The sequence below is a fragment of the Homalodisca vitripennis genome, chromosome 2 (assembly GCF_021130785.1).
Source record: "Homalodisca vitripennis isolate AUS2020 chromosome 2, UT_GWSS_2.1, whole genome shotgun sequence".
Classification (NCBI taxonomy): domain Eukaryota; kingdom Metazoa; phylum Arthropoda; class Insecta; order Hemiptera; family Cicadellidae; genus Homalodisca; species Homalodisca vitripennis.
The window spans coordinates 17,944,155-17,965,960 of NC_060208.1; the positions used below are offsets into that span (position 1 = coordinate 17,944,155).

A 21,806-nucleotide genomic window follows, 5' to 3' on the forward strand; every position below is an offset into this window, starting at 1 on the left:
ATCGATATAATTCATGCACCATTGGATTCGGGAAGAAAAATGCTAAGGAACAGATGAGTTTTATTCCTCTTTGTATTATGGTTATGACGTAGCAAGCTTGTTATTTTGAACGTAAAAGAAAACGCGACGCCGTTTGTTGTGACCGCCATATTGCCGCTGCCGTTCTGTATCACTTTCGTGCCGAGCTGTGGATATTTGTAAGTTTTAATAGTTTTACGCGTGTTTTAGTGCGTGTTTTAGTGTCGTATTTAATGTGTAGTGTGTTGTTTGATGTCGTAGTAGTGTAAACATATATATTTTAGAATAAATCAATTTCTATTTACTGAAATATGTTTGAGAAATTACCGGCTTTGTGTAGGCTATGGCAAAATGACTTGGCTAAAATTCATTTCACATAGTTTGTTATTGTTTTCACTTACTAAACGTTATTTATAGCACTCTTTTAGCTCTGAAGTAAATATTTATTTTTGGTAAATAGATAGTTTTCACAATAAAATATATTATATTTCCTGTAATTTCTTTGGTTATATATAATAACTGTTTGGGTTATTCTCTATTTTTTAAATATCTTTAGTTATATTTATAGTTTTCTAACTACATAATATTTCCTATTACTTATAAACCATAAATTTATAAATTTTGATATAGTACAAGCTTTAGAAACTATTTTATATTTTGCTGTATGAAAATGTTTCGCAAACTTTTTGAATAATAGCAAAATTTAACTTTTTTTACTTTTCAAAAAATAATTTATGGTAATTATTTCATTACTACTGTATATTCTATTTTATTCTAAGTAATAAAATATGCAAAATAACATGTATTCATAGATAAATGTATTTGAAAAACTTGTTTTACCAAAGTCTTACGTGTACACCCGATTTTCAGAATTTATACGCATCGCTGCTTTTTGTTCTATAGCTTTATGATGCTTTCATAAATGTGTATAATGTTTATGTTTTTCTGAAACTAGATAAAATTTGACACAGAATGGCTATCTCACTTATAAATATTTCTCACTATAACTTCATTTGCTAGGTATGGTCCCCCCCAAATTTAAGAAATATTTTTCGTAAATTTTATATTTGATTAAAAAAAGTGTTTATTAGAAAATTTTTGATGGTTAATTTTACAATATAGTGCAATTCTAAGTTTAATTCTGAACACAAAAATATATACTCTTATTTATATTGCTTTTATTTTATATTTTTAATAATTTTTTTTAAAAAAAACCTTGCGCGAAGCTCCAAAACAGCCCGACACTACAGGATGAAATGACCGCCAGTTCTAGGGTTAAATACACCAAGATTTGTAGACATTAAATTTTGCATGAAATTTCTACTTCATTTATACATAGACAAGAATGAGTTCTATGATAGTGCATGTCCATTCATTGAATTTGGCTGAGTGCCAGTGAAGCCTATCACTCATAGGCTACTCACTCAGTAAAATTTTTCTTTTGACTTCCATGAGGTATGTAAACATTTATTTCAGTGTAATTGTTTGATATACTTTTACCTTGTTGTGTAGTAGATTAGATTATTTGCAATTATTATTATTATCTTTAGTTCCTCTACTTTGGTGGTACCATTATCTTATAAATCATTTGATTCAAACAGCATCTTAAAATTTATATTTAACTTTATTTGATAGTTCTATTTGTGGCGGTTACCTATGTGATTTGTAATGTTTTAATCTAACAAATTTTAAACCCTTATATATTTTTTGTCACTAATTCCATATTGATAAAGCCGCTTAATCTGAAAATTCACTTTAGTGTAACACTGATAAAAAGAAAGTACAAAATTTATTCATATTGGTTCAAAGTAATTTTGTTTATTTCATAGTTCCAGAAATCATGTTATGTCTCCAAACTGGGTTTTACTAATAAAATTGTGCGTTATGTCTGAAGGAGGTGACAGCCCACTCACAGAGAGGGTGCTGGGTGCAGTGATCAAAGCAGAGTTCAGCCAAGGCCTGGTGAGCCAGAGAGTGGCGACCGTGGTTGTGGCTCATGGCTCGCAGTTGGCTGAGAGTTTGGCTCGATACTGCCCTAGTCTTCTCAAGCTGGTAGCCACCCATCCATCGGGACTAGTGGAGGAGTTCCTAGACCTCATGCCGTACCTCACTGTCAACACTGAGCTCACAGCTGAGGTAAGAGAAACTATCTATGTTGTGGCTCATGGCTCGTAATAGGCTGATAGTTTGGCTCAATACTGGCCTAGCCTTCTCAAGCTGGTAGCCACCCATCTATCGGGACTAGTGGAGGAGTTCCTAGAAATCGTGCTGTACCGCACTGTCAACATTGATGTCACAGCTGAGGTAAGAGAACCCAACTATGTTGTGGCTCATGGCTCGCAATAGGCTGACAGTTTGGCTCGATACTGGCCTAGCCTTTTCAAGATGATAGCCACCCATCCATCGGGACTAGTGGAGGAGTTCCTAGACCTCACGCTGTACCTCACTGTTAACACAGAAATCACGAGTGAAGTAAGAGAAACTAACTATGTTGTAGCTCATGGGTTGCAGTTTGCTCACAGCTTAGCTTGATACTGCTGTAGCATCCTCATGCTGGTAGCCACCTATCCGTTGGGATGTGTGGAGGATTCCTGGACATTGTGTCGTACTTCGCTGCCAACACTGAGCTCACAGATGAGATAACAGAAACTAACTACGATGGTTATTCCAAAAGTAAAGTCGATTAAAAAAAAAAAATATTCAAGTTTTTTCTAAAACAATTGTTTTATTCACATTCCTTACATCTTCTCTATTTTTGTACATAATTTCCATACTTATTTAAACAATTGTAAAATCGTTCAACAAGCTTTAGAATGCCTAAGTTGTAGAAATCGGCCACCTGCAAAGGTAATCAGTCTTTAACTGCTTCTTTCACTTCATCATTGAAGCGCTTGCCGCCAAAACATTCCTGTAGGTAGCAGAACAAGTGGAAATCACTTGGCGCTAAGTTTGGCATTTTGCGTTTCTTTTGCAGTATAGAGTCTGGCATTGTAATGCAACAACAACACTACAGACAACAAAAGACCACGTCGGTTATTCTGGATTGCGCATCGAAGTTTAGTCAGGGTAGTGTAGTAGGCGGCTTTATTGATCATTGTCCCTCTTTCCATAAGAATGGAGAGGGTTCAAGGTGACCTCACTGATGTCATTGAAGCAGGAGATAGATGGCACAGCTGATCTCAAGGTTGTCTACATGCTTTACAGGTACTTCACTGCCTGCTGGATCTACCCCTGCTGTCAGCTACTATCTGTGTGAGCCAGACTAGTCTGCTGGTCCAGGCAGGGTTCAAGGTGACCTCACTGATGTCGGTGAAGCAGCAGATAGATGGCACAGCTGATCTCAAGGTTGTCTACAAGCATTTTATGAGATCCAAGGCTCAGGCGGGGGAGACTGATGCTCTGGTCAAACTGTGAGTTGGTCTTTAATCTACCGTAGCACGTAGACCTTGTACAAATAACCGAGATTTTATTATTCTATCTATTACTTGTTATTATGTGATATATATATATGCTATGGAATTTCTAACTGCCCGCTGCTTCATATAGTTAATTCATCTTTCCTCTCTGGACTATTCCCTGAAAAACTAAAAATTACAAAAATAAAACCTCTATTTAAAAAAGGCGATCAGTTTGATGCAGCAAATTATCGGCCACTTGCATTGCTCCTAGTTATATCCAAAATATATGAACGTGCAATGTCTAACCAGCTGGTTGACTATTTAGAAAGAAACAAATTACTTCATAGCATACAACATGGGTTTAAACAAAGTAAATCTGTAGTTACAGCTGCCACTGATTTCATTGAGTCAGTGATTGATTCTGTGGATAGAGGGGAAAAGGTAATAGGAGTATTTATGGATCTCCATAAAGTATTTGACAGTATTAGTCATGCTAAGTTACTAAGTTATCGCAGTTTGGTATCCATGGGAAGGAGTACAACTGGCTAAAATCATATATATATATATATAAAACAGACAGCAGTTTGTGAAAATACATAATCTGAATAACAAGAATAATTTAATTAGTAAATATAATTCTATTTTAAAACAAACTTCTTATGGGGTTCCTCAAGGATCCATTTTGGGGCCACTTCTATTCCTCTGCTATCTAAAAGGAATTCCAGAGCTAGATAAATTATGCTTATATGCTGATGATGCCACACTAAGAATTAGTGCTTCATCTAAAGAGGAAATAGAGGAGTTTGCTTTTCTAAGCGTATAAAAAATAAATCAGTTTTTCAAAGAAAACAACTTAATTTTAAATCCAACAGAAACAAGCTATATGGAATTTTGTACGAACCAATGCAGAAATAAAATTAATCCTCATATAGAAATAGATGAAGTGGCTATAGTTAAGGAAGAAGAAGTAAAGTTTTTGGGTTTAACGTTAGACAGTTCGCTGACATGGAATAAACATTCAGAAAAAATAGTTTCAAAAATTAACTCTGGTTTATATGCTCTTTGCAGAATGTCAAAATTATGCTCACAAGAAACTCTAAAAATGATTTATTTTTCACATATCCATTCACATATTATATTTGGTATCTCATTATATGGATCCACATCAATACAAAATTTAAATTCAATTTTAGTGATAAAAAAAAGCAATTCGTGTCATTTTAAAACTTAAATGGAATGAAAGTGTGAAGGATCACTTTCCTCAACTGGGTATCATGACGGTTTATAGTGCATATACAGTATATATGAAACTATGTCAGTGAGGAATCGTGCTCATAGCTTAGGCAAAAGTGGTGAGAACCATAATTATAATACAAGAAATAGAAATAATATGGCAGTAGCTCAACATAACTTACAATTTTTCTGTAAAAAACCAATATACATAGGAGCTAATTTTTTTAATTTGCTGCCAAGCAATATAAATTAATAGAAAATAATAAATTATTAAAAAATAAACTTAAAAGCTACCTGACTGACCTGCCGTTGTACTCCTTTTCTGAATTTTATACAATTTCGTTAGATACTAATGTAAAGCATATTTAGTAAACTTAACCATTTACTTTCTTAATCATGTACACCATGTGTAACAATCGAATAAAGATTTTTCTGATTCTGATTCTGATTCTGATAAGAAGGTAAATACATATCCTAAATAGAATATCAAAAGTTAACCTTCACAAGCTCTTACATGAGTTTTCTTTTCAATGAAAATATGAGTAATTATTTGTATACATCCATGTTATTCACCAATTTGAACACTTCTCAAATCCTTCTTTAACCTTCAAGATCTCTCCTCATACAAGTTGGACAGTTAAGCACCCTACAACAGACAAAGTGGAACAACAGATGAAGCTACTACTAGACCAGTTACAGAATAAAGATCACCTTATATCCACTATCTCTGCCTACATCTGACCTTCACAGCTACCAAAGTACTGGGGGAAATAATATCACACACTTCCCCAGTACAAACACTGTACCAAGGATCCCAAACGAGAACTTAACCGGGAGAGCCAGACAAACTCCTACAGAAAAACTGAGCTCATCACAAATAAGCGGGGAGAGCCAGACAAACTCCGACTAAAAAACTGAACGAAAGTTTAAACATGGAGAGAGCCAGACAAACTCCTTCCAAAAAAACTGAAAAATTTCTGTAAGCTTGTTGACAAACACTGCCGCTTTGACCAAGAATAACAATCCTACTATAAAGAGAAGGGGATAACATGTTTAGCGTGTCACTGCAAAGTTGCAAGAAGCAAAGCACAGATTTACACAGTGGAAGTGTCACTCCCTCCAACAATGGAAACTCAATAGAACACAACCTGTGAATCCTCAGTCAGACGGCAAAAAGGCTCATCCCCAACATGCAAAATAAAAGACATCAATGAGGACTATGAAACCTTTAAGAAAAACATTGACTTCTATAGAGAGCTGATAAATAATTACTGGCCCAATAACAGCTCAGAATATGCCTAAATTGACAAATTTAATATCACAAGTCGCAATACATCTACAGAAACCTCCGCTGTCTCTGATTGCTCACTGAATACCCAACGGCAGAAAATGGAGAATTTTTTTTAGGCCACAAACAACGAAACGAAACGAAACATCTATCAAAACATCAGGGGGCTACCAAAACAAAGTTGACAGACTAAACCATTTGCTCAATGAAACATCCTTTAGCCTTTTAATACTGACAGAACAAGGGTTGAGTCAAAGTAAAATTTTAAACACCAAAATACAAGGCTACAATCTGGTAACTGAATTTAGCAGAACAGATCACAAGCTAGGAGGAGCCGTGCCGCTATATACTGTAAGGACAACCTGACAACCAATGTAGAGGCCATTGAAATTACACACTTTTTGTGAAGAGCTCCTCTTTGAGGCAGCAATGGCACAGATCAAAATTAAAGAAAAGCAAATATATCTCCTTGGTGTATATCGCCCTCCTGGTGGAAACACAAGAAGTGGCCTAAACTTCTTATCACACATCCTAGACCACAGCCAAGCACACAATAAGTTATTTTTATTACTAGGGGATATAAACATTGATAGCCTAAAAGAAAACAACCCTGACAATTTGATGCTACAAGACGGAACTAACCACACACAACATAAGAAGGCTTCCCCTTCCTGCGACACGGGTAACAGCCGAGACGAGATCCTCGATAGACTGCGTATGCACCAACATCCCAGAAGCAGAGGTCACTGTAACTATTTTACAAACTGGCCTCTCCGACCATACAGCCCAATTGAGCAGCCTTAACCTAAATCAAGAGACCAACTCAAACATCAAAACTAAAGCGACAAATGGGGAAAAAAAGAACCTTGAAAATCTCAAATCCATCTTCTACAAACAAAAACTGGAATGCTGTTGAAACTGCTGAAGACACAGAAACTGCATATAAATATATTCCATGACACCCTTTGTACTGCCCTAGATATCTGCTGCCCACAAAGGAAACACAAGAACAGAGGCCCTACCAAAACCAATCTCATTACTATGACCTGGAATCTGCCGATATGAAAGCCTCCTACCTACTAGCCCTCAACACCTATGAAACAACAGGAGACATTCGAGACAAAGAAATAATGAGAAACAGTAAGAGGATATATGACCAAAAAACTAAGAACACTGCATCGGCAAGCAAACTCAAAGCACATAGAAGAATCTGAACAACAAGACCAAGGCTCTATGGAGTTTGATTTAATAATGAGAGGCGTGGGAAACAGTGCAACCAGGAGTGCCCTAAACTTAACATCAACAACACCACCCTACATAATCCTACAGAAGTAGCCGAAAGCCTTAACACTTACTTTACTCAGATGGCTGGCATGACAATTCAAAACCAAATACATACCCTAGCACCTGGGTGGACAGGAAAAAACCCGACCTTATTGCACATTCCCTTGCCACAGTCATTTTGCATGACACCAACAACTTGGACCGAGGTGAATCAAACAATTTGCAGCCTGAAAAAACAAATCGTCCAGTGGCATAGATGAGTTTTCTTCAAAGAGAGTGTGAAGTTCTGTGCAAATGAACTAACCCAACTCCTTGTAGCAATCATTAACAAATCTTTTTGCCGACGGTCACTTCCCCTCAAGGCTTAAAGTGTCAAAGGTCTATGCAAAACAAGAAAGGGAAGAAATCAGACCCTCAGAACTATAGACCCATCTCGCTAATATCTACATTTGCAAAAATCATAGAGAAACTTGTTCTGAAGCGAATGATGGCCTACCTTAAACAACATGACCTAATCACAGTCAACCAACATGGATTTCAAAAAGGAAAATCAACCATATCAGCAATTATTAGCCTAGTAGAATCAATCATTGACAGCATAGATGACGAAAAGTACGTAACAGCCTTATTTCTTGACTACAGCAAGCTTTTGACTGTCTGGGACATGACCTAATTTTAAAAAAGCCTGGAAACCTGGGAGTAAGAGGCATAGAGAACAAATGGTTCTCCAGCTACCTCAGAGGAAGGTCACAACTTGTGGAGGTACAGCATATTGAATCTTGCATCACCAGATCGTACACATCAACTCCAAAACCACTGGCACGAGGTGTGCCTCAAGGATCGGTACTTGGCCCAGTTCTTTTTATTCTTCTAACTAATGACTTCCCTACTTTCATTGCCAGCTCCAGTACTGACTGCATAATGTATGCAGACGACACTACCCTTCTTATAAAAAAATGACACAGCAGATTGAACTATCCCTTAACTCCTTGACTTCTCTCCAACAAGCCATCAAATACAGTTGCACTGAATGATCTGGCAATAAATCCTAATAAAACAACGCAAGTGCAATTCAGTAGGAAAAAGGAATACCAACAAATATTTCAGACATATCAGTAGTTGATAAAACACAATTTCTGGGCCTAACTATCAATAGTACACTTTCATGGGAGTCATCATGTGAGCACCATTTCCAATAAAATATGTGCAGGCATATACGTTATGAGGCGACCTCAAATCAGTGGGTACTCAGGGATCCGTCAAAGCTGCTTATTACGCCACTGGTAGAGTCCCCACATTAGATATGGTCTTATCATCTGGGGCAGCTCTACTGAAAACCTGAAAAGGATACTCACCCTTCAAAAAAAGGCAATTAAGGATCCCATTGCCAATCTTGAATCTCGACAAAGCTGCAGGGAAGCGTATCCAAATTTAGGCATTCTAACTGTACCAAGCCCTTGTATGTATACGAAACAATTCTACTATGTTGACAGACTCAATTTTGACACTTACAACAATTTCCATGACTACAACACACGACATGCCTCCAGATAATGTTCTACCCGCCATCGAACAGCCCTCTTTGAAAGAAAACCGTCCTACATAGGACGAAAAACTCAGAAATCAACTGCCAGAAGACTTCCAATTGCTAACTGGAAACGCACTGAAGAAAGCACTTCAAGAATTCCTTGTCAAGACTCCACTCTACACCCTGGAGGAGTTCCTGGATGCAACAAACACCTAAGTGACTTTTCCTATTCCATTATACTATGACTATATTACTGTACTTAAAGTTCATGTAATAAAGAAATATTGATTGAAGATCTGATTTTTATGAAAGTTTTATATTTTCTTATACATATTTTAGTAGTAATTCATTTAACCCTCTCTTAGACGAATGGACACAATGCATGGGTGTATGTGAATATTTCTCTATATCGTCCTGACACCTAGCACACTAGATAGGAATTATTTCAACTTTATTTTTGACTCAGAATAATGTTACAGTGTGTTTATCATACAGAGTTGCTGAAAAGTCTTGAAATGATCTGTTACCTTCTGTACTCGTAAAAGTACAATTCTTGAACTTGCATATAAGTTTAGTATTGAAACTTTTGAGCACTGCCATTTTGTTTAGGATTATCCTTTTGAGATCTAATTTTTTGGCATTATGTTCTACTAGTTAAGACCTATCAAATGGCATGCACATCGACCTATGCTTACATTTAAAATTTTCCGCCGACTCCTTACGGGGCATTCCCCTGAGGTGGTGAAGAGCTGCCGATTGCATAAAAAAGTTCAGTTTTATCCCCTATATCACTGTACAAAGTTTTATGTTTGTACGTTTATGAATACAGAAGATATTAGACCGTTTGAAGACTTCAGCATCCCTGTATTCTACTTTTTTAAATGCATATTCTACTTCACTTTTTACAATATTTTTAATGGACTAAATATTGAAAAATGAATTTTTAAAATAGTATATTAAGTCCAAAATATACCATCATAATAAATAGCAGTAATTTTAATTATAAACTTTATTACAGATTTTACTCTGTCATAATAATCTATTTTTGATAATATTCTGAATCAAAGATATCTTAATACTAAAGCTGGTTTTATACACGCTTTGAAACAATGTATATGACCTGTATTCAAAGAAAGATTATTTAACTAACACATTTTCTATATACAGGTGTCGGAAATACAAAAAAACACGGTGTGTGTTTTGTGCTCAGACTGCTCCAAAACAGGTTTTGTTAAGTGTGAACCGATCTACCATACTGCGGCTGGAGAGGTTTCATTCTCTGAAAAATGTGAAGAGATGATTATGTTAACCTAGATAATTGGTTTCTGATTTGTAATAAAAGATTTTAAAGATTTTTCCTTATCACAGAAGACAATAGCTTTTATGCACAGCTTTCTGTTGTTGCAGGTACCCTGCCTACTGGTCGGCCCTAAAGCCTGTGTTGTCCCAGGGGCTGGTGGAGGTCTGCAGTCAGGTTGCCCCGTTGTTGTTGTCAGCATTCCTGGACTCTGTCAGAGACTGCAACGAAGCGAATAACTCCCTCATGCCTGCCATCTTCGCCAGACTCCCCCTACTGTGTCCCTTGCCTTCGTACCAGAAGGCTGTTTTTGAGTGAGTACATATTCACGGTCATTAAGTTATACTGAAGTACAGAGAACAAATTAATTAGCTTCAAACCGAGACATTAATTAATTAAATTAAATATGAAGGGTTGAGCACATGCGACTGCAATACTAGCATCAATCAAAAACAAAAGGATAAAAACTGAACTGTTTTCATTTACTGTAAGATACGTTAATATTTACAAGAACTTCTCGGCTTAATAACTATTTATCATACGCAAAATTAATACGTACGGACACAGCTCGCATGAATTTGGCTCTGTGGCAGAGACAAGTCAATTTGTCTTATCAATATCACCAAACTTATACCAGAAGTGGGTGTTTATTTCAGCTAGTTAAAAAAAGAAGTGTTAATGACAGTTGTTTATTGTGTTATCAGATATTACAATTATTTCATTACAGTACAAAGTCAGCTATATAGAATATTGGAGGTGATTAATTTTGACTAATACTGAAACCTATGGTTATTGGAGGATGCTCTTTTAGCCTGTTAAAAATAAAAGTTGAGATGTCAGGCAATGGTAGTAATACTGTATACTGTTTTCGTTAATGTTATCATATGTATTCAAAAGTAAGATTTTAATGCCAATAAGGAATGTTATCAGTTTGATATAACCTGTTAAAGGGTTATATGTGATTTACACTCACATGGTCTTTTTGTATTAATATTAATAATAATATCCTTGATAGCAATATAAGAATTCCATTCCATGTTTCTAACATAATTTTGATATGCTTAATATGTTAACATGAAGCCTCAACCCAACTATTAAGTAATTTTGTCAAATAAATTATGCTTTTAAATTTAATTTATTAGTTAATTTACATTTTCTTAGTCACACATTCTCGGTTATATCAGCCTTATTATTTAGTAAAATTAAGAAGACAATGGAGATTGTGAAGTTTCATTTAATATAGAAAAATATTTTACCTTACAAAAGTTTTTAAGCATCACTTTTGATTCTACACAACTGTTTAGTTGATTTATATTTGATGATTCACACTAGATTCCTATATCTTTTAAGATCTAAAGCAAAAGAAATGGATCCAGCTTGTCCACCGGAATTTGGTGTACAACTCATCTAAGTAATCAGAGATTTAATCCAATTCAGATACTCTAATCTGGAGAAATCAGACCAGACAGTTTTCTATAGCTCATTACGGATTTGACCGTCTTTACAGACTTCTCCTAACCAGATATATACTAAAGTGGTGAAGTAAAACACACTTTTTATCGCATCCAGTTAGTTATCTAGTAGTTACTATGTATTGATGGTTATGTCAAGTTCGAGTGTGTTGCAGTCTGCTGTCACAATATGTGACGACAGTGTGGAGTCAGCAACCAGAGCTGTTGGGAAATCCTTGTGTGGCCCAGTTCCTCTCGGTCACAAGCAACATCCAACTCTGCCCTCAACTGTTCAACACCATTGTCTCAGCTGTCGGCAATAACTTGCAACATTATGTGTTGATGGTTATGTAACATTCGAGTGTGTTACAGTCTGCTGTCTCAGTATGTGACGACTGTGTGGAGTCAGCAACCAGAGCTGTTGGGAAATCCTTGTGTGGCCCAGTTCCTCTCGGTCACAAGCAACATCCAACTCTGCCCTCAACTGTTCAACACCATTGTCTCAGCTGTCGGTAACAACTTGCAAAAGTAAGTCAAGGGTTGCAGTAATTTTTTAGTACCCATTTGTTATAATTGCTTTAATCTTTTTGGAAAATTGTAAAACAATTTATACTATTTTCAAAGGATCGCAAAAAAAAACAAGGTCATTGTAACTGTTCCTAATTCTAACAAAAAATATCATTAAACATTTTAAATTTAACTCTAGGAAGTTAAAAAAAATTAATATTACATTTTCGTGTGCTATGAGCAAGGATGTTAATGTGGATCTCCACCTTATCCTGTCACTTATCTTGAGCAAGCAATTATCTGCTGGTGTTCCATTACACCAGTTTATTTTATAGTGCAATCTGCAATATTGAGGATAAAGTTGTTGGTCTTAATTTTAGTAACCAATAAGACAAATTAATATCTTCTCAACAAATTGATCAAAAATTCCTGAAATAAAGAATTTAATTAACATTACATAATGAGAACTAAGTATTATTACGTAAACTTAGTAGTATGTATGGTACTGGTTATTAATTGTATTCAACTTTACGAGGATGATTTTGCGAGTTTGTGCAATATTAGGAATATGGCATTTATGTTGTATAAGTAGATTATTTTCAGTTAGTGGCGTTTATTGGAGAAATTAACTTTGACTTTCATCCGTTTGGCACTTGTTTTAATCATTTGGATTGATAAATCCACAAAATATAGTTTTTTCCGGCATCTTGTTTAACATATTTATTTTGCAAATAAAAATATTTAAAAATAGATCCAACTATAGCTTAGATTCCATACTGCTTAGTATATTTAAGAGCAAATAATACATAACCAATTAAAATAGTTTAACCTTAAAGCTTAAACTTTGTATATAGTTTGAGAATCTCATTTAAATCCTAGTAATTTAATGAGCTGAAGGTCAAACACTGCCATTTAAATCCGAGTAAATTACGTACATGGTTATGCAAGCGCTATTGATGATACAGAATGCACCCGACCACTAGCTGTGGTCCGCCAAACTGAGAGGATGGTCACCTGTAATTTCACTTAAAATGAGTGAGAGATCAGTACGAGTCACACTTCAAACTTCTTTATTGATACAATAGATCTCTGTAAAGTTTTTGTGTAAGCCTCAAATACAATTAGTCAATAAGCACTAAACATATTTTTAGCAGTGGAAAAATAAAAAATAACATTTTTCTAATATTATACTAAATATCTAGGAGAGCCCACCTCTATTAAAGAGGCTTCTGATCCGCCGACCTCAAGTCGTCAGTTCATCAAGGGCCTCCCATAGGCTATAGCTAGCTCTCTCGACCAGGCAGCTTTTTAAGTGTTTTTTAGAGATTTCAAATTATCAAGTTTCTTTAAACTATTTGGTGGCGGATTATACAACTTAGGTCTAAAAAAGAAATCTGATCTGTCCGCCATAAGATTTTCTTTGTGTCTTGTATTATAATTGTGTCTAAGAACAGAAAACATATGTTTATTTTGAAAGGCAAAAATTATTGTGCGGTTAACTAGCAGGCTGGCAAGAGTGTGGGTACCACTTGATCGAAAGAGTTCCCTACAGTTGTCCCGTCGGTCCAATCCCCAGATAATCCTTAGTGTCCTCATCCTCAGTGGATGCAGAAAATTCTGTCAAAGCAATTTGCACTACAGTAGCCCCATAAAATAACAAAGTAACTAATATTTGACTCAAACAAGCCATTGTAACCCAGTCTAAGAGTCTCCCTAGAGGCAAAAGTTGATAGGCACCTCAGGGCAGTTGTTTAGTTGAGTGGTTTAGCCAACATATCTATGGGGAATCTCATTTTAGATTGAAGTCTAAATCAATCCATAGAAACTTAGTGCAAAGTGAACTGTCAAGGGCGAGGAATGTTTAAAGTAAAGTGGTTCGGAAGATTTAGAGTTTTTAGGGAGTGAAATTCTATGGATTACTTTTTGAGATATTAAAATTTTTTAATACAAAGTATCTGTCTTTGAAGAATATTGGTCAGAGAGATTCAAAATTGTTTTCAAGTCAGTATATGGTTATACAGCATTCATTATGTGTATACAGATTTTTGTACAAAAATTGTTTTCAATCTTTATAGTTTCATTGTGTTTCAAATGGACCAAACCTTTTGACTTGTTTCAGAGAGCAACATATTGAAAATATGTTTGAAACATTGGAGGCTCTACTTAGGGAAATGTTGGTGGACAAAAGTTGGCAGAACTTGGAGCTGGTGACCACTGTGTGTACAGCCATGGCTAAGGTGAGAAGAGCTGCTGTGGTAAACCCGTGTCAATCACAATTTATTTCTTTCCTCTCTATCAGTTTACTTAATGATAAAAATTTAAAAAAATGTACAATGGTAGTTTTTCTGTACGGCTTTCCTATCAAGATAAGCTGTCAAAGGAAACATATACAGTATAAACCTCTTTAGGGTAACGCCTTAACCCTACTGGTACACACATTTTACTTTTAAGTTTTTTCTGCATGTTTAATCTTATGTATTAAGGGTTTTTACACCCGAAGAAGAGTGTAAATCTCAATTCTTGTAATGTAGTATTCTTTTTTAGTAACATATAACGATGGTAAATGTCCGAAATTCTACTATCCTTTCAATCTGTATCAATCAATGAATACACCTAAAAGTAAACCAGCCAGAATATAGAATCTGAACTATCCTAGATTACAGAAATTACAGAATTATTATAAGCTTGCACTGGGTCTCCATTCCAGGATGAGTGTATTAATAAGTGATAAGTAAAAAAAAGATTTTCACAATAGCAATTAATTTTCAGTATATTTTCAAGCTGATTACTTTGATTAAAACTACAACAAATTCCCTGAAAGCTCCACGGGAAATGCTTCTATACATCCAGATTTTTTAAATATTGGCATTTTATATAACATGGAGATAATACATACATTAATCAGAGTGTAAATAGATAGTAAATTATATAACTGGATAACAATGAATAAAATATTGCCCACCTACAAACAGGATTCTATAAATAGTGGCAAATGTACAAAAAGCACCACTTTTAGATGTTAAAAATAAAACAATATTAATAAATAACAATGAACTATTAAACAACAACAATAAATATGTAAACATTATAAACATGTATAAGCTTGCACTGGGTCTCCATTCCAGGACGAGTGTATAAATAAGTTATTAGTAAAAGGGTTTGTTTGTATTTTCACAATACCAATTAATTTTCAGTATATGTTTAAAACTGATTACTTTTATGAAAACTACAAAAAATTCTCTAAAAGCTGCTTGGAAAATTATATCAAACAAATAAATAACGGCACATGATACAACAAAGAATTATATGCAGAGCTTGTAGTGAAACTGATACAAATTGCACTGGTTATTTATCCCCTCCCCAACAAATCCCTTCTCAAACAACTGTCTTGTTAAAACGGCCAGTGCAAAGATAGATCGGGCAAAGACAGTTTTGATGTGTGTGCCAGGCAGAGAGCAGTATTGTCAGGTAACGTTGGCAGCAGAATTATCAATCTGTAAGTGCCGATATATTTATTTTTTGGGTAAATAAAATTGCAATAATTTGCAATAATAATCCTCATTAATTATTATAACAGTCTAGCCTAGCATACAACCAGGGGTTGAGACCAATGTTTCTCCGTTAAATATCGGCTACCACAAAATTAACAATAATGCTAACAGCTGCAAACATTGCCTTTTTAATACAAACTCAAACAAAGTTTATATTACTTTACTTAATTTAAAATGTAGTACAAACAAAATGAATACAATTTTAACAGATTTTCACATGGCATTTAAGTTGTAACCAATCAGCTGATTTTAAAATTAGTTATAGTACGAGACACATCATTGTAAGCCTGCCCGTTTGGGCAGTTACTGCACCCCACTTCCCCCCTCATCTTGCGCCGTTGCCACATTGTCATATCAGCTGTTTCTCAGTATGAGGTGATGACGTCTCGCTTCATTCCGGTTGCTTACATCCATTTCATTCTTCGGCATTGGAGTATTCTGCAAGTTTTTATTTTATTATTAATTTTTGCTCACGTTCTGTGTTGTAGTGTAAACTAGTGTTAATTTAAGTTGTTATGGATTCAGGAAGATAGATGAGCAGTAACGATCGCTCGATTGTTCAATTCAATCAATTACCCCATCATTAGTTATAATTCCGTTACAGCTGGCAACACTGTGGCATAACCCAGGCATTGATGCCTTGTACTAGAGTGAATTAGAGAATAACAGCATGAGTAACAAGTGTTCTAGTAATCAGCTGTTTTAAACTTAACAAAAATTAAAATTTTAAAATAAGAGTTTTAGTTTTAATCAGGCAAATAGTTGTCAGCTCTATCTTCTGGTAACAGATATCTATATTAGTGAGTGCAAAGTGATTTTTACTTTCAGTTGGTAGGTCGGCATCCGAGTCTGTCCCACAGAGCGACTGCAGCGTTCGAGAAACTGGTCCACGTACTGCATGATACCACTGACGAGGAGAAAGATGCTGTGACTGAACACACCCAGAATCTCTTAAGAGTGATGAAAAATCCCAGGTATACCACCATTGAGAAATGATGTTGATATACAAAAGTTATTAATTTGAAATCCAGAGGGTTACTTATAACAGTGTGTTGTTTATAAGAAACCATTCATACTGTATTACCAATTATTGTTAATTATCAAGGTTTATATTCTGTTTAAAGCATAATTGAAAAGTACAGAACTATCTCTCATCAGGAATAAATGTGACTTGATGAAATTTTAAAATTTAATTATTTTTTATTTGATGTTAGTATTGCAGCCACACATTTGGCTTTCCCTTGAAAAATACAAAACTATTTTACGATAATAAAAAAAAATTAATTAATGCTCACAATATTTCCTCCCACACGCATTAAGTTTGTAATGAATTTTAAAGGTTTGCCTAGAAATTTAGTATAGATGGAAATAAATCATAAGGGCTTTTGTTGCTGTTCAAAGTACTAAAGTTAGAGTCCGTTTAAAGTCAGAATCAATTTTAACCCTTCGCACGCTGTTGACAAATATAACCGCCAATATTTACTTTGCTCAAAACGCTGTTGACAAATATATTCGCTTTTAAACATTGAGGTTATTATTGGGAGTAAGTAGTTCCCAGTTTTGCCGGTGGAGTGCAGCAACTGCTGGAGCATATATCCCTGAATAGAAAAAACACAGTAATAGTGTTGTCCCCGCCTCCCGGTTTTTCTCCAAGCTGCAAAATGGCGGCGCACTACCCATGCCACTGCCTGTTTTGCCAGACACAAGCGCTACTGACGAACTAACTCGCCGGTTTACTTCGTTCGCGGACTGCGAGTGAAACTGTTGTTGTGTTTACGTTGTAAAATTGGTTTTTGACATATTGGGAAGATGTGTTGTGTGTACACGCAACGGTTTACGCAAGGAGACCATTTACGTGTGCGAGACATGCACCGCCCGGCCGAACCTGCACCCGGATACGTGTTTCAAGACGTACCACACGTTGACGTTATCTTGAACACCGTGATGGCTAATTTTAGATCTTTTTATACCCATTAATGTTTTATTTTAATTGTATAATATACATACTATACATATAATATACTATAATATAATATTATACACGATAGTAAAATTTCGTTCAGCATTTCATTAAATTTGGCGTATTTATATTGTTTTATAATTTAAATAAACGTATTAAATAAAATTATACTTTTTTCGTTCCCAAAAGTCTGTTTATATGGTAACAAACTCAAATACAACATTAGCGTTGACTTTATGGAAAAAAGTTTTTTGAGGTATATGTAGCGTTTAGGTATGGTGCGTCCCAAATTGCCGTAGCGCGGGAAGGGTTAAACTAATTGCAAACCAATGAGCCATCAACAATCATAAGTAAAATGATGCAGTATTTAGTTTTGTAGACAGCCATTGGATTTACAGTAATAATTGTTGATTTGATTTATAATCACAAAGATTCAATTTGAATTTTATTAACTCCCCCATATTTATGTATTTACCTTTATACACTATGAGAATGAATGACAATTATGTATTGTAAAACAGCTTTTTTATCTAGGATTTTTCATGTTTCATGTTTTAAGGATATCTCATTCTGTTTCAGAGTCGCAAATGTGATGTTGTCTCCCAGTAGCAAAGAAGATATCGCAATGGCTGCCATCCTAAAAGTCCTGTTCCATTTTTTGGATTCATAAAATTCTTATTCTGCTGTACTCAAACTAATAATTTTATTGATAACCTTTTTTTATATATGTAATATTCTATGAATCAATATGTTAACCTGTGATAAAATTTGTTGCCACTCTGTAACATTAATGTTGTATTCTAGTGGCAAGCAACAATAATTATACATAATACATTACATAATAGTATACAGCATGTAGTGTTGAGTAAACTCAAATGATAATAACAAAAAACATGCATTTGATATAAATTCAATTCATGAAAATTAAGAAAAATGTACGATTTAATGCAGTGTTGGCTCACATCAGTGAAATGATTCCCTTGTAAAGTCAAGAAGATAAAATTGTATGCATGTCTTTACTCAAATGTACGTTTTATAAATTTAAAAGTGCATTATACAAACATTTAAATTGTATAAATTGTTGAGAACGCCAAATATTGTGTGCATACTCAAAATCCAGTGTACCTTTCATGATACAAGGACCTCTTGATACAGGATCACCAGTTTCCGGAATTTCATATCTTTGAACTTAACCATCAATTCTGCTGAAATTAACCTGTGAAATGCTCCTGTGAATCTCAGAAAAAAAGTTATAAGCCTTAACTGTTTCAGTGGAAAATCCAACCGCTCTTTTATTTTTACGGTATTGGATGCTGTACCACCGTAAGAATGTATAAGTTGCAGAATCTTAAAAATATTCTTATCTGTTTCAAACTAATATCTCTCAAACTGTGTGTTGTTTGAAAAAGGTACCCAAAACTTGGGTCTTGTTGTGTCGCTACCTTTTCTACTAACAAGATTCTTGTGTGAATGTTGCTCGAGTTCACCTTCCTCTTAGTACAGCATCTGGAATCTGTCACAGACTTGACTCCTGGAATCTGGAGTCAAGTTCCAATAGAAAACTCGGTTGCTCCACTGTACTTAGAGATTGTGTCCAAAACATTACAGTGCACTCAATTGTGCTCCTGACAATACAATGAAAATACCTCTTCACCTAGATTACACTATATTTTGTAGTCTAGGTCTCACTGGTTTCAAAACGATGTAAAGAGTTCATTTTGAGCTTCTTTGTTACCGACTTTGTTTGAATCTATTCAAACAAACACTAATTGGAAGGTGAACTGGAGCTGAACTCAACATTCACATTGGAATCAACCCTTCCCAGCAAAGCTATGTTATGTGAAGATTCTTATCTGATGCTTACATCCTGTACACCATCATTGTAAGCAACAACACTCCAAATGCTAGATAATTTAATTACTCTTCACTTTTGAATGTGATAAATTATTAATTTAGTATATATTTTTGTATATTTATATTACTGTTAAAGAAATGTTGTTACTGAAGTTGTAAAATGATCTCTGTTCCTGAATAAAAGTATATTATAGTTAAATTATTATTTATTGAATGACCATCTATTGTATCTATATACAAAATATAGTAGAGGTAACAAGTGGGGGCTCATGAGTTTTGAGAGCAAGTCTGCTGTCTAGTTTTACTAATATAATCATTTTGGGGTGGTCTTTACAAACAAGTTTTTACACGATTTTAAAAATAGGTAGTGTATAAGAATAAATTTTCCAAAATAGGACCAAAAAATGCTCTCTGCCCTTATGGGTGAAAAAAAAAAACAGGATGAGAAATACTTCTTTATAAGGCACTTTTATGGTTTGCTTAAGCTTAAACATGATCATAAATATCTCAAATTAAATGTACAGTAGTTTTTAAATTTTAAAACTATGTAGAAAGGAGAAAGGACAGCTGGGGCTATGCAATTCCCCCCCCCCCTCTGAGTGATCTACATCCAAAATTACTACACCAAAAAGTAGGTCTCTTTGAAGTAAAGTAGCTCTCAAGTTCAAATTTTATTATAGAAACTTTTGAAAATGTAAAGGGCGAGAGTATTTGTGAGATTCCTCATTCTGGTTGTTATACAGCAAGTGGGAATTTGGGGCTGAAGAAATCTAGGTTTTTTGAAAGGATAATAGTATTTCAGGACAATCAAAATTGTTATGTTATAAAAACTGAAACCTGTCATACTCTAAGTAAGGAAGCAAGAAAGTTTTCAAATAAAAAAAATAGAGGTGAACATACCAAAGTCAATTTCTAAATGCAAAACTTATGTCAAAAACATACCGTATATTTAAAATGGAAGAAACACAAGCTAAAGATCACTGCACACCACAGATCCAAAAATTGATTGAACACGATTGTGGTTCAGTTATTCTTTGAAATCACCAATTTATTGTCAGTACCAAACTCAAAAAATTGATACTCAGTATTTTATTTAGCCACATTATGATATCAACAAATCTTGAATTAACTTAAAAGAGTTATTTTTATCTTAACTTTTTCACTAATAACAACATACGTTACTTGAGGGTGTGCCTTGTGCCTCCATCAGTAAATCACTCCCTGATCACTCTGTGGGACCTGTTACATCACTAAACGTCTGTTATGTCAATGTTACGTGACATACGTGATAATGTAAAGTACAGTTCAAGTCACCTCCCACTTAGTGCAACGCCTGAAGTCTAACGCTGTGACAGATTTGACTCCTGGAATCTGGAATCAACATCCATCTGAAGAGATCCAAGACAGTCGGTGACGAAGAAGCTAAAAAAAAACTCTCTACATCGTTTCGACATCAGAGACACCTGATGAGACAATGAGAACATCATTTCATCTTGATTAAATCTGTTTGTAATCCAGGTGTCTCTGATTACAAACAAATGTAATCAAGATGAAATGATGTTCTCATCAGGTGTCTCTGATGTCGAAACGATGTAGAGAGTTTTTTTTGAGCTTCTTCGTCGCCGACTGTCTTGGATTTCTTCAGATGGATGTTGATTCCAGATTCCAGGAGAAATCTGTCACAGCGTTAGACTTCAGGCGTTGCACTAAGTGGAAGGTGAACTGGAGCTGAACTTTACATTCTTATTGAATCAAGCCTTCCCACCATTGATCTATGTTATATATGTAATGTCTGTTATGTCAGTCTTATATTATTGTTTGGAGAGTTATAACAGTTCAACTGAATGTACCTTCTATCTAGCAGATAACGGGGGAAACATTTTCTCAAAGTTCCACTGTGCCTCATAGATTGCAGTGGGATATCCTTTAGTTGTTTCACCTATTCACTGTGGTTTGCCATCTGTTTGAGTAAAATATTAAAAGCAATAACCAGATTCTATCTCATATTTGTTGTTACATTCTCTTTATTTAGTAAACTCGTCTTTACGTATTTTATAAACGTTACATTAATATATTACAAGTGATCAGGGGATAAAACATTTCTGAAATTAGCAATGTGTAGAATGGCTGAAAAAACTGTTGAATTAATTTGTAGCTAAGATTTTTATGAATAAAGACAATTATGATAATTCCAATACTTATGAAAATGTGTTTAAAATCTTGTTGGCTAGAAGTGGCACCATGTTACGGGCATCGATGACTGAGAACCAAAAAGTATTAATTTATCGGTATGGTGAGTTTTAAATATATTTTGTTTTTTTTTCTCTAAAACTAAAAAATTTTAATTTTAAAAAAGAGAGTTATTCTTTTTTTGTAAATTATAATAATTGTCCACTTTAATAAACCAAATATAACAACAACAAAACCTCAGTTTTTG

General features: G+C 34.8%; 1 protein-coding gene across 2 annotated transcripts in view; it reads left to right on the top strand.

The window, feature by feature from the left end:
• The window catches only part of LOC124353615 (AP-5 complex subunit zeta-1-like), a 29,850-nt gene extending 10,282 nt beyond the window's left edge, over positions 1-19,568 (top strand). The window contains exons 6-12 of one of the 2 annotated variants that reach the window (XM_046803535.1): positions 1,913-2,154; positions 3,223-3,428; positions 10,157-10,360; positions 11,870-12,025; positions 14,124-14,241; positions 16,384-16,529; positions 18,095-19,568. In XM_046803535.1, the coding sequence (XP_046659491.1) occupies positions 1,913-2,154; positions 3,223-3,428; positions 10,157-10,360; positions 11,870-12,025; positions 14,124-14,241; positions 16,384-16,529; positions 18,095-18,185 (1,163 nt within the window). In that variant the 3' untranslated portion in view covers positions 18,186-19,568. The other variant, XM_046803536.1, reaches the window with a different exon arrangement.
• Positions 19,569-21,806: the final 2,238 nt, after the last annotated feature.